Source organism: Pinus tabuliformis, chromosome 9 (genome assembly GCF_031772625.1).
Source record: "Pinus tabuliformis cultivar Carrire ecotype Pingquan chromosome 9, CPIR1, whole genome shotgun sequence".
NCBI classification, from domain to species: Eukaryota; Viridiplantae; Streptophyta; class Pinopsida; order Pinales; family Pinaceae; genus Pinus; species Pinus tabuliformis.
The window spans coordinates 1570626010-1570640988 of record NC_142307.1 but is presented as its reverse complement, the minus strand read 5'-3'; the positions used below and the strand labels follow the sequence as shown (position 1 = coordinate 1570640988).

The 14979-nt window shown below is 32.1% G+C and overlaps 1 protein-coding gene across 1 annotated transcript; it reads right to left on the bottom strand.

Annotated features, from left to right (window-relative positions):
• Positions 1–1316: 1316 nt before the first annotated feature.
• On the bottom strand, positions 1317–5176 carry LOC149154649 (benzyl alcohol O-benzoyltransferase-like). The gene is made up of 2 exons (XM_089444187.1): positions 4676–5176; positions 1317–2305 (listed from the first exon to the last, which is right to left on the bottom strand). The coding sequence occupies exons 1-2, from the start codon at positions 5174–5176 to the stop codon at positions 1403–1405; spliced, it is 1404 nt and encodes a 467-aa protein (XP_089300313.1). The 3' UTR covers positions 1317–1402.
• Positions 5177–14979: the final 9803 nt, after the last annotated feature.

Sequence of the window (14979 nt, the reverse complement as noted above, 5' to 3'; positions counted from 1 at the left end):
TTTACTTTTATATATACAAAAAGAATTGATATTGAAATATTTTGTTTATGATAAACACTTTATCTTTTTTGTTATTTATATTTTTTAATTGTTGCCTATCAATTTCATATTAAAAATAAAATAAATTATACATTTCTCGCATATATGTGTATATATGTATAACATGTAAGAGACTTGAAATGACTTAGAATTTATATAATTATTTCTGTTTTTTGTGTTTTATCACTTGACTTGGCATTATATCTTTTTAATAAATAAATATAATCTATTTAACATTTCATTACAAAATCTCTTCCATATTGTTTTGAAAATCTCCTCACAACACCCCCACCAAAAAAATACTAAACAATAAAATATTTAAATTTATCTTTTAAGCAATAAAATTATATATTATAAAACAAGTCACTTATTCCCCCACCAAAAAAATACTAAACACTAAAATATTTAAATTTATCTTTTAAGCAATAAAATTATATATTATAAAACAAGCCACTTATTTGAATGCCTTTAAAATGTCACTGGTGTGAATGCATTTATAATATATAAATTTAAAATAGAAAATTAAAATATTTAAGATATATTTTAATAAGATTTTTGTTATTAGCTCTTGTCAAAATGACTCAACCGTTGGATTTGTGTATTGACCACTATTAATTTAGCATTGACCAATATAACTTATAATGCTTAATTTTGAAAAAATAAATAGCTGTTTTTCAATACTATTAAAAAAATCATTTTCCAAACATTTAATTGGACTATAACTTGAAGGTCTTATTGCAACCTTTGCACAATATAATGTTATGTAGATAACTACATCACATATTTTATGGTTGCAATATTCATACATGATTTTTATACATTTGTGTACAATGATTTTTTGTTCTTAAGCTTCACATAAAACCATCCAAAAATAAAATATCTTAAAATTATCTCATACTCACTTGATTCCCACTATAATTTAAGTTTTTGCATAAAAAAATGAATAATGAATAGGAATAAGACCAAAGGTTTATTACTACACACTCAAATTTATGCTAGTTTTTGTACTTAAACAAACAATTAATTTATCAATCTCATATCTCAAATTATTAAAAACAAAACAATAAAATTCCATTTATCTATTAACCATGGTTAAATTTAACATGACCCATACAAATCATAATTTTTTCTTAAAAAAATTATTTCTTAAAACACGCTTATTTAAACTTCTTAATAAAATAATTACTTATACATTACCACTAACCTAAATACGCTGCAGCACTTCTTAATAAAATAATCACTTATACATTACCACTAACAGCAATCTGACCTCTACTTAATCCTAAAAATGACGAATTTTCGGACAAGAAAAAGTAACTTACAATCTAGCTTGACACTGTTTCTGCACCAACGAAGCTATGTCCTAGGTACGAAGGCCGCCGTTGATTAGTGTATAAATATTTTCTTCAAATATTTTCATAGCCTCCGACGGCAAACAAACAGGTACTCTGATTCCTTCACAGTCGTTCTTTGAGGCCCTCATCAAAGACGAAAGGTTGGGTACCGGGGAAGAAGCAGGACACACATACACTGCTTTTCCCCACCCGAAGTCGGCATTTGCGCAAGCCCCTACAATATCGGAAATATCCGAAATGATGTAACAACCGCGCGGTGGGCTGAGTGGACGCCCATTCACCTCCGCCAAATCAACCGTGGATCGCACGTATTCTTCGTCCACCATTTTCTTCCCTTCGTTAATCAATTTCACAGCGAAAGACAATGGCTGGTCAATCAGATCTCCGGCTCTTGCTATAGCGTGGCCGCATGCTACTACATTTCCATAGTACCCCGTGGGAAGACGCGGTCGAAATCGAGAACGGGCGTTCACGGAAAACAATAATGCCGAGTCTTGGTGGGCAGGGATATTGAGAGCCTTTACTCTCGATTGCCACAAGCAACCCGCTATTACTTCGAATGTGGTGCAGTGCCTTACCTCCTTTGCCTGCCGTTTCAAAGCTCCAATTTCTTCTGGACCAAAATAGAACCATTTTGAGCTCATTCCGTCTCCTGCACGCACTGGCACCACTGATTTTCGATATTTGTCAACAAAATCATAATATAAACGGCCGATAGCAGGGGATTTCACGGTAGGCTGCGCTCTGGGTCGAAGGATTTCTCTTTTCCAAACGGGAGGAACCGTGGGTGTTGCTGCTCCTCTGGCTATTTCACTCAGACCCATCACAAACTGGGCGATTCCAACGCCATCAGCGATGCAATGGCTGAAATGCAAACCTAATATGAAGCCACCACATTTTAGACGAGTTACCTGTGAAAGATTCAAACATAAAAGTTACCAAAACCATAGTTACTAAAGTTAAGGAATCGATACGAAAATATTTAAGTCTCTTAAATCTTATTGGAGAAATATTTGGGAGTATATATTATAAAAAAATCGAAAGAAAAATCAGGATATTTTCAAAATTGATTTTATTATTATCAAATTGAGAAGTTTTTGATTACAAACAAATTTAAGATTAAAAGTGCAGTTCTTTATGATATTTTGTTAAGTGAAACAGGGATTGCTCCTATTGAAGCAATTGCTATGATGCGAGTGATAAGGTATTTGAAAAAAATTAGCAAATGGAAAAGGGTAGACGGTCTAAGGTTGTCTTTAAAGATAGATTGTGCAAGAGCAAAAAACCTTGGATGTAGCGAAATAACAAATGGTTTAGTAAATGGGGTATTTGTTTGAACGCGTGTCCAGCAAAGAGATAATAACTTTTGTTATGGAAAAGTTTTACAAGCGTACTTGGGATAAGGAGCTAGAAAGAAAGAAAAAGTACTATATTGAAGTGTTTAATCTCACTCTTAGTCATCAACCAAAAGCATACATAGAAGTCAATATCTCTTGGAGAGCCAAAATTTTTATTGCTCAGTTAAGGACTAATTCTCATCGACTCCGTTGTGAAATAGGGCACTCGAAAAGGCTAAAGGAAGTGTGGGAGGAAAGAAAATGCATTTTTTGTTCTTCGGTAAAAGTGGAAACAGAAAAACATTTCATTTTAGAATGTGAGGCCTTCAAAGACAACACAGAACTTGGAATAATCTATTTAGAGAGGGGTTTGTCCAGAAGTTGGGAGCATTTATTTTGAAGCTTCACAGAGAAAGGGCCTAATACATCAAGCAGATGAAGAAGCAATCTGTCCCATAGGTAATACATCAAGCAGATGAAGAAGCAATATGGATTTTTAATTGTTTATTTATACCGTTATTTAAAAAAAATTATGGGCCCACATTATTTAAATGTTTTGTATAGTTATTTAACTTTTTAAATTTTTTATTTTGATTTATATTTGATAATGGACCTATATCCTTACACATCATATTGCATTGTAAAATATACCTCTTGAGAAAAAATATATACACTTTTTCTCTAAAATTATTGAGAAACATTTTCTATTTAAATTATTAATATTAAATAATAATAATAATAAATTAATAATATCAATAACACAATTTCAAAACTAAAAATGTAAGAAATAAGATTGTAATATTAAAAATAGCTCCAAATAATTTCCATATACCAAAAATTTATGTTTTAAGTATTAAATAGATTCTCATAAACCTGAATAATATTAAGGTCGTTTATAGTAGTTAAATTTAAATGTATTCAAGCAAAATTGAAATCAACAAATTAACCATTTTTATTGTTCTCCATTAAAAATGGAATTGACTAATCAAATCCCATTGTTTCATAGTAGACGGGAACGTGGTAATTGCTATCTTTAAAAAACAATGTTTTGCCAAAAAAATGTAGAGGAGTTTTACAACTGTAGTTTTTTAAGCAATTTTTTTTTAACTTTTGAAGAAAATTATTTTTGATATTCTAATTCATAAACGAAAAAAAAAATGTATTTTAATATTCACATAGGTAAAGATAACTAAAAAATCAAATCACTACAAAGAGAAAATTATTTTTAATATTCTAATTCATAAACCAAAGGAAAAATGTATTTTAATATTCACAGAGGTAAAGATAACTAAAAAATCAAATCACCACAAAGAAGAAAATTATTTTTGATATTCTAATGCATAAACGAAAGAAAAAATGTATTTTAATATTCACAGAGGTGAAGATAACTAAAAAATCAAATCACCACAAAGAAGAAAATTATTTTTGATATTCTGATTCATAAACCAAAGAAAAAATGTATTTTAATATTCACAGAGGTAAAGATAACTAAAAAATCAAATCACCACAAATTTATATTTATTTATTTATTTTTGTCAATTTGTGAATTAAAAAAAATTGATCACTATGATACTAAACAAATTATCACAGCTTATGGACTTACAATTATTAGTACTTGTTTTTTTTGTAAGGTTATTCTTGCAGATTGTTCAACCCACGAGAATATACTAGTAATTTTTCAATAATATTCTTGCGTGTTATTCAATCCACACAAAATTTCATATATCAAATTTATAATATATATATATATATATATAATTTTATTTAATTAAAAAACAAACGAATTTAGTGCAAATATAAGTGCACTAACGGGAAAATCCTTATAATCGTAGATTTTAAGAATATGTTAAACCCTAAACAAAATCAAAACAACAAATACAAACGTGACACAAAAGAAGTGGAGAGTTTCTGCGGGAATATGACGCTGGAGCGTTATTTATAAACTCGAGCATGAGGAATAGGTGGAGAGAGATCTCCCAAGTCTTCCAAGGAAACATCTGCGTCGGCCTCTACAAAGAGAACCCCTTCACCGGTGCAGTCAATGATAAGCTTACCTTTACCTTTATGGGCATTTCTTAATCTGCCAGCAAATGGATAGTAATCCACCAGAATCTTGGCCAGAGCCTCTCCAATAACTTCGACTGGATCCTGATCATTCTTGCCATTACTATTCATGGAGATTTCAGGGCGTACTGGTGGATAAAACAAGAGTGAATTGACATAAACTCTTGATGAAAATGAATCGTCCAAGTTGGTAAGATAAAGAGGCTGGGTGGGAGTCGGCCGGTTGGGCGTAACCAGGAGAGGTGGCCGCCTAGTGATTGCGAAATTGCGGGGAGACTCCTTGAGGAGACGAGGAAGCGGCGGAAGCGGAGCTGGCGGCGAAGGCGGGGGCCCCGCTTGTCTGGCCACCGCCCAAACCAATCCCATTCCCAAAACCGCCATCTAAACACAACAGTTGCAGAGATGGCCAGAGATCTCAGAGAGCAGTAGCGTGTTATGGTGATCTCAGGAGCACTAACTTATAAATGGTTGGATTGGTTGTAATCATTTAGTTATCATACAGAGTTAAATAGTAAATTAATTAATTGTTTGTACATTGTTATTGATATGGTAAGCTTTAATAGCTGCTATCAATATTTTTGGAGTTATAGCATATGTTGTTGTATATATAACTCTTAGATTTTGGATCAGTACTTTATATGTCAACCATTAGATTTTGGTTAAATTTTGTGTGATGTTTGGGAAATTTTTAATTTTAAGACCATAAATGATGGCTCAATGATAGATGTACATGTTTTATATTACATGATGTATATGTTAGTTTTTATTATCATTTACATAATGTATTATATGAGGTTTTGTTTTATATATATATATATTATATGAGGTTTAATATTAGTTGTTATTCATTGTTCAGATAATGTATTATATAAGTTTTTGTTAATTTTTTATTATGAATATAAAAGCAAATTTTATTACTAAATTTTGTGTGATGTTTAGAAAATTTTCTAATTTTAATTTGACCATAAATGATGGTTCAACCAAGTAACATGATAGATGTACATGTTTTATATTACATGAGATTTGATATTAATTTTTATCTATCATTTAAATAATGTATTATATAATTTTTTTGTCAATTTTTTATTATGAATATAAAAGCAAATTTTGTTACTATAAATTTTGTACAGTATTTAGGAAATTTTTTAATTTTAATTCAATCATAAATGATGCCTTAAGCAAGGAACATGATAGATGTATATATTTTATATTACTTCAGAAATATCAAACATATTCAATTATGTTCAATTTTATGGTCAAACTAACCTATGATTTGGTGCAATTATGTACAATTGTTATTTATGCAATTCCAAAGATTTTATAAATCATGCCCAACCATTCTTGAAAAGTGAGTATCTTGGTCAAAACCATTAACTATAATGTATTTTGAAGAGGAACAATCAATCTCAACTTACAACATGATGACTTGGAGAGAAAGATGACCTTATAAATAATAAAAACATATTTGAACCCACTTCTAAATAGTTGTTTGGATCATATATTTTTAAAAAAATCATAACTTTTGGATAAGTAAGAAGGAGGATGGAGTCTCCCTTCTACACCCTAACACTTGAAAGGCCCAAACCCAATTGCATCCATATTAAAGTATGAATGTATCAAACACATTATAGCCTTGGTAACCACACATTTGAGATTCTATACACAACCATGAAATAGATCCATTTTCTAGTCAAGCCCATAAATAAATAGATCTACTTTATAAAACCTAACACTAACACTAAAGAAAATAAATAAAAACTATGAAAAAGAAAACAAAAAGTTATTTAACACATACAAACAAGAAAATAAGTTCCATTATTTATATTGGAAAACTAAAAAACCCTTCAATTTGATTACTCTATCCTCATAAGTTAGTGTTTTATATAGCATTGCAATGGCTCATGGGTGTGGGCATGCCAGACAAGTCTCAACCTTGAAGCTTCAAGCTTTATTGTTCAAAACTTAGATTCAAGTGTGCACAATGCAGAATTACATGATGTAAGTGGAGATGGAGATAGGATTTTTCTAACAAGTCCAAAGACCCACTATGGGTGAGTTTATGCTTATCTTGGAATCTCAAACTATGGGTTTGTGACTTTTAAGAGTCTCATCGAGGTCTTCATATCGTGAGTGCTACATAATTTGATGTTTATCTTGAAATCTTTGTTGGTTTCTTTTATTTTCTGTCATCTTATTTGGAATTTACTTATATGTATGTAAATTTTTAAATCTTTGATTTGTTGACTTCTTTTATTTTCACAATCTTATTTAGAATTTATTTACATATATACATCTTTAACTCACTGAAAATTTTAAAAATTAAATAAACAATATCAATAAATTGAAAGTTTTAAAAATTAAATAGACAATATCAATAAAATAAAAATATTAAAACAGTTAATATTTAATGGTTATATATATATATATATATATATATATATATATATATATAAATAATTAAATTAAATTTAACCTCTATTTAAAATTAAATTTAAAATATTTTTCAACTATAATTGTAACTATACAACATTAATAATACTAAATATATAATGTTCACCCTAACAACTCACCTTCCACCTTCGGCACATTAATAAAAAGCAGCTAAATGCTGTTAGCCTAACAACTTCCCTCCACCCTCATGAATGAATCTTTTCATTGCAACACAGACCACGATGTTCTGATTGTTCACCCGCTATCTTTCCAGGAAATGCAAATATTTATTTTGAGGCTACTCAGTTGGTAAAACACATAAAATTCTAATGAATCCATGAACGGAATGGAGAACAAAAACTTTGTAATACGATATGATGATATAAAATGTCTTTGTTTTATCCACTAAGAGTTAGGAGAAGGCACTAAATCTCCATAAAACTTCATTACCGGTTCATCTTGCAAGTGGGTTACACGCTTTTGGTAAGGTTGGTATGTATTTAAAGTTTGGTGCATTATGCCTTTCATGAAAGTTTGTGTGGGGTTAAAATTGATTGATATATATTTAAGATGTATTCCATATAGGTTATGAGTTAGGATGCTTTTTTTCAAACTATAAATACTTATTGTCAAGTGGGTGTAGTTGGGGTGGGACTCAGAGCTATTATTATATTTTTTTTTCAAAGTTCTAGTTATATTAATATGCTTGTTTTCGGATCATTTTTATATGAAAGATAATTTGTTTATCTTATGAATAGGTTTTTTATAGATGTAATTAGTATTTATATATATATATATATAGATATAGATATATATCCGTTTTTTAAATTACAAATGATATTATTTTAAATTTTACTTATATTTAATATATTTTATAATTAACATAATTATTGGGTCAATACCATAGTCTACCAATACCACATGCTCAAAATACAAAAACTCAAGTTCATATGACACATGTTCATATGACATTTTTTTTAATTAATCAATTTAATTAAAAGGGAAGAAATGGCATAACTAATTTGGAGATAAATATCAACATTTGATCTTTAACTGTGACTAATAATATTTTAAAATATATCATGGAGGTTAAATCCCTACCATCCACTTAATAATTATTGATAATTAAATTAAAATTGGGTAAAAGCATGTTAATGTGTCTCATTATATGGCAAAAGCAAAAAAGTACTCAAATAAAAAAAGATAGAAAAAAAATAATATAAAAATATCAATTAAATGAGTTGAGTTTCATACTTGTTAATTATAAAAAAAAATGCTAAATTTGTAACAAAGCTAACTCACAATAAATTTTGGTAAAAGCTATAGTGAAACTATTTAATGGGTTTAGAAAATATTAATGTTATAAAAAGTAAATACTAAATTTGCAAATAAGTCAACTGATAGTAAATATTGGTAAAAGCTATGGTTAGTCACTCACAAAATATAAATAACTTGATGTAAAGTTAAATGAAATGCTAAAACTCTTTATATATATATATATATATATATATATATATATATAGAAGTAGAATTTCTAAACAAATAATTTTATATATTATATTTTGAATAATATAAAATACGTTATTATAATCATAATTAAAAATTTTATTATAAAAAATATAAAATATATTTTAAAAAATTTCAAAAAATAATTTTAACATTTTGTTATATGTTATTTTCAAATTTCTATTAAAAAAATGATTTTATAAACTTGAAAGGGTAGTTTCTTGGGTTGCGGTTTTATATTTACGAAAATATGATCATTTTTACTAGTATTTTAATAATAATTAAAAAATCTGCTTACTTTTTATTTTTAAATTTGTTTAGCAATCTTTAGAATGTTTACAACACATCTCTTAAAGAAAATGGAATTAAAAAACATAAATCAATAGAGAAATGGGGGGTCGCTATTTTGTCACTACTTAAAAATTTATGTAAAATATTAATGATACCTTTTAAAGAAAATGAATAAATTAGATATTAAATTTTAGAAAAAATATGACATGAAATTCAATTTAAATTGACATGTTTTGTCTTCTTTTACCACCACCTAGTTTTTGATGATTTTGTGAATTTAAGAGTAAACATTCCAACTCCATTTATTTTTATAAAACTTCTTTGCCACAAAAAGGGAAAAAGTGGTACACATTAACATGCTTTTACCCAATTCTAGAAATTGTTGAACAATGTGTTGTCATTAATGTCAAAGTTGTGGGAGTCCTAAGTGGATACATGCACATGTTTAGAGGAAATGACTCAAACCATAGAAGAAGAGCAGAGGCGCAAGGTCAAATACCAAAGAAACAAGGTTGAGTAGCATGAAGGTATGATGAAAGGCAAGTAACCAGAAGACAATTGGACACACAAGGAAAATCCTTGGATCAACGCATCTTGGATGAGTGCAAGGAAACTTGGATTAGTCTATCAATGTGTCTTGGATTAGCATAGCATGGATTAGATCAGTTTCTCTTATTCATTTCAGGGGGTTCTAACATGCTCGAAGCTTAACCGAATGGGAGGTACAAAATGACATCAGGGAAGTAAACCGCTAAGGGCAAGTGATATATGATGAAGGAATTTGTTATGAAACCAGCTCAAGAAAAGATAGAAAAGAAAGATTAACGCATTAGAATTCAGCCTCTTCGAGGGGGCAACCTCCTTTACATTACATAAATGAACAATTCTTGGATGATACAAATGACAAAACCTCCTTTCTATATATAGGAGTCTAAGGAGTCACAATATAATCCAGCCGACCTAACAATAATAATATAAAGCCACACAAATAACAATAGGGGGCTTCTATGGGGCACAGAAATAACAATATGGGGGGTAATAGGGGCACAAAAATATAAATAAGGGGTATAACTACAATAGTAATGGGGTAATCACTAGTATTATAGGGACCCAACATGCCCCTCTCCTTCAAAAAAGTGTTGTCCTCAACGCTTGAGTAGTTCTGGATACTTCTGCATAAAATTCTCATCCTCCCATGTGGAATCTTCAGCGGATAAGTTCTTCCACTTGATAAGATACTCTGAAATTGATCGATTTCGTAGCTGTCGAGTTCTTGTTTCTATGACTTCTTCCGGTTCCAATATAATTTTTCCTTCCTCATCAAGTTCTGGCAATATTGTTTGAATTGGGAGCTTGTCACCTATAACCTTCTTTAAACATGAAACATGGAAAACTGGGTGCAATCGAGAAGCTGCAGGAAGCTCCAATTTGTATGCCATAGTACCAATCTTTTGCAACACCTTGTACGGACCATAATACTTTGGTGATAATTTATTATCCTTCTTAGCTTGCTTTAGGGACATTTGCTTATATGGTTGTAGCCGTAGGAATACCCAATCACCTACATCAAAACTTCTTTCACTGCGATGTTGATCTGCCTGTTGTTTCATTCTATTTTGTGCCAACACGAGGTTATCCTTTAAGAGTTGGAGGACTTGTTGTTGATGTTCGATGTGATGTTCCACTGCCTGAACCTTAGAATTTTCTCTTAAATATGATGTGATGGATGGTGGTTGATACCCATAAAGTGCCATAAATGGGGTCATTTTTGTTGCTGTATGGAAGGAAGTGTTATACCACCATTCAGCCAGAGGCAACCATTTGACCCATTGTGTCTGTTTATCAGATACAAAGCAACGAAGATATCCTTCCAAACATTTGTTTACTATCTCAGTTTGCCCATCAGATTGAGGATGATAAGATGAGCTATGAGCTAACTGAGTACCAAGACAAGAAAATAATTCTGTCCAAAAATTTCCAGTGAAAATGGGATCTCTGTCACTTACAATAATCTTTGGGTTTCCATGTAGCTTTTGAACTGTTTCCATAAATGCAGTAGAAACTGTACTGGCTTTAAATGGATGTGATAATGCACAAAAGTGTGCATACTTGGTAAGTCTGTCAACTACCACCATGATGACACTCTTTCCCTCAGACTTGGGTAAACCTGTGATAAAATCCATTGAAACCTCCTCCCAACGTTGGCTTGGAATGGATAAAGGTTGTAATAGACCCGGTGTCTTAATTGTTTCAACTTTATTTTGCTGGCAAACCAAACATTCCGCCACAAACTTTTGAATATCTGATTTAAGGCCATCCCAAAAAAATTCCTTCTTAACCCTGTGGTAAGTTTTTAAAAATCCTGAGTGCCCTCCTAAGGGAGAAGTGTGCAATTCCATAAGAATCTTTTGTTTTAGCTGGGAATTCTTACAGAGGTATAAGCGATCTTTGTACCATAACGAATCATTTTTCCAGCTAAATGTATCAGAAGTACTGGAATCTTGTTGTAGCTTTCGAATAAGTGCCCACACTTCTTCGTCATTCTTCCATTCCTCCCTTGCTTCGTTTATCCAATCTGGTTGGATAATAGAAATGGCACACAACAATGCTTCCACATCCTCATCCTTTCTTGAGAGTGCATCTGCCACCACATTTTGCTTCCCTTTTTTGTAGATGATTTCAAAGTCATAACCCAACATCTTTGTGACCCACTTTTGTTGCTCTTCAGAGGATAATCTTTGTTCTAAAAAGTATTTAAGGCTATCATGATCCGTTTTTACCTTGAAGTGTCTTCCCATTAGGTAGGGTCGCCATTTCTTAAGTGCATGGAGTATTGCCAACATTTCCTTCTCATAAATAGCTTTGCTTAAAAACTTTCCCTTGATTGGACGACTTTCAAAAGCAATGGGTCTTTCATCTTGCATTAGAACAGCACCAATTCCATTTCCTGAAGCATCACATTCCACAATAAAGGTTTTTGTGAAGTCCGGTGTAGCTAAGACCGGTGCTTGGCACATTGCCTCTTTAAGATGTTCAAAGGCCTTTGTTGCTTCCGGAGTCCATGAAAATGAATCTTTCTTCAATAATGTTGTTAGAGGTGCTGCTATTCTCCCATAATTCTTAACAAACTTGCGATAATACCCTGTCAACCCAAGAAATCCTCGCAGATGCTTTATGGATGTGGGGATTTTCCATTCCTTAATGGCTTTAATTTTGCTAGGGTCTACCTTAACTCCTTCATGAGATACAATATGACCCAAATATTCCACCTCCTGGACTCCAAAGAAACATTTGGATCTTTTTGCATATAATTGTTTCTCCTCCAATAGTTGTAGCACCCTGTCAACATGTTCAACATGATCCTTCCAAGACTTGCTGTAGATTAGTATATCATCAAAAAATACTAACACAAATTTTCTAAGGAATGGTTTGAAAATTGAATTCATCAAACCTTGAAATGTTGAAGGTGCATTGGTAAGGCCAAAAGGCATGACCAAAAATTCATAATGACCCTCATGAGTTCTAAATGCTGTTTTTGGAATGTCTTCAATCTTCATTCTGATTTGATGATATCCCGAACGAAGATCCAACTTGGTGAAGTAAATTGATCCATGCAATTCATCCAGTAATTCATCAATAACAGGAATGGGGAACTTATCTTTAATAGTGAGCTTGTTGAGCTCCCTATAATCTGGACACATGCGCCATGATCCATCCTTCTTGTGCACCAATACTACTGGAGCAGAGAAAGAACTTTGACTCGGTTGAATTATACCAGCCTCTAGCATTTCTGCAACCATACGTTCAATTTCACTTTTTTGGACATAGGGATATCTGTACGGCCTGATGTTTGGAGGAACACTTCCTGGAATCAGATGAATAGCATGATCATGATCACGCATAGGTGGGAGACCCTTGGGAGTCTCAAATACCTTGGAATGATTGTCCAAGACTTTTTGGAGATCTGGAGAAATAGATGATTCCAATGTGGAAACATCTAGCGAACATAATTGTGCAATTACACCTCTTTGCTCCTTTTTTAGAAGCTTTGTCATACCATTAGAGCTGATTATCTTTCCTGGTTTCCCTGCAATACCCCTTAATTCAACTTCCTTTCCTTCCGAAGAAAATTTGATGAAAAGTTCTTGAAAATTAAAAGCTATTGTACCCAAGGATTGTAGCCATTGGACTCCTAGTACAACATCAGCACCTCCCATTGGAATGGAAAGCATTGGGCTAGTCAATACATATTCTCCCATGGATAGCTTGATATTATGGCACTTTCCAGAGCAATTTATTGTTCCTCCATTTGCAATCATCACTTGACACTCTGGTGCTGGATATAGGAAGCAATTCAATTCTTTTGCTACCCTACAATGAATAAAATTGTGGGTGCTTCCTGAATCAATCAACACTATTACCTTTTTCTTCTTGATTTGTCCTTCTATCTTGATGGTTTGAGGAGTGGTAATTCCCGCCAATGCATTACAAGATATGGTCGGATTTATTTGTTCTTCATCTAGGCTTTGTTCCTGGAATATATCCTCTTCTTTTGACCTTTCTTGCTCCTTTTCTTCTTCCTCTTCACAATCTATGTAGAATAATTTCTTCTCAGCACACTTATGACCTTTTGTGTATTTGCTATCACAATTGTAACAAAGCCCTTTTGCTCTTTTTTCTTCCAATTGTTGTGGTGTCAACCTTGTAGGTTGTGGAAGACTATGGGCAACAACACTTCCATCTTTATAGTTGTGAGTGGTATGCTTCCTAGTTGCCATAATTTTGCTTTCCATTTTTCTTGCTAACCTGAATGCCTTCTCTAATGAATCAGGTTCCCAAAGGCGCACATCATGTTGGATATTATCCTTTAAAGACCCTATGAACACATCAATCCTATGCTCCTCTGGAATATCTTTTACCCTTATGTTCAATTTTTGGAACTCCTCAATGTGCTCCATTATTGAACCCTTTTGTTTGAGACTTATCAATTGGCTAAAAAAAGTGTTGCTTTTTGTATCCTCATAATGTGCTATCAATTCTTCCGTAAAAATTGCCCAAGTGATAAATTGTTTACGAGAACAAAGCCATTGATACCATACAAACTGATTTGGTTCCAAATATAAAGTTGCCATACGTACCTTTTGTGTGTTTTGCACATTATTGAGATCGAAGAATTGCTCCATCTGTAATATCCATGTGGCGGGATCCTTGCCATCAAACTTCCTCATATCGATTTTTGGAACATGGTGCGTCTTCGATCCAACATTAGAGTCTATGGAATCATGATTAACATTTCTTTTGTTCTCATCATGAGTTTCCTTTACTACCTTTTCACCATTAGTGACCCTTTCTTGTAGCAAGTTCTTCAATTCTTCCATGTCTGTCTTCAAATCTATCTTCAAATTTACCATCGAATCCTCCACCTTAGTTTCCATGCCCTTTATCTTAGATTCCACGCCATTTATCTTAGATTCCACGCCACTTATCTTAGCTTCTGTTAGCTTTTGTGAGTGTGACATTTGTTGCACTTGTTCTTGTAATTTTGATATATCATGTAGCATTTCTTCCTCTTCTTCATGAGTCATGCTAGAGCTTTCAGGTTCCTTACTAGGTGTTTGCATTTTCTTTCCTCGGGGCATCAGTTACCGATAATAATGCTTTACTATGCCCTTTGAATTCCGTTAAACCAAGCTTACATAAAAATTTAAAAAAAAACTACACACCTTTTTTCACTTTATAGAAGCCTGATATTGAATCTGATGTATCTCTGTAATTTTGGATCATCCAGTTCTGAAATTGCTACCTGTAGTAGCCTTCTGTGTCCTCTTTCCAATGCCATAGGTCTGAGCCAAATTGGATTCTCCAAGTAAGAGTTATGTGAAATCTCCCACAGTGACTTTCTTTTAGACTGGTTCAGTAGAGTGAACTTGTACGACGTGCCACGAGTCACTGTTTCA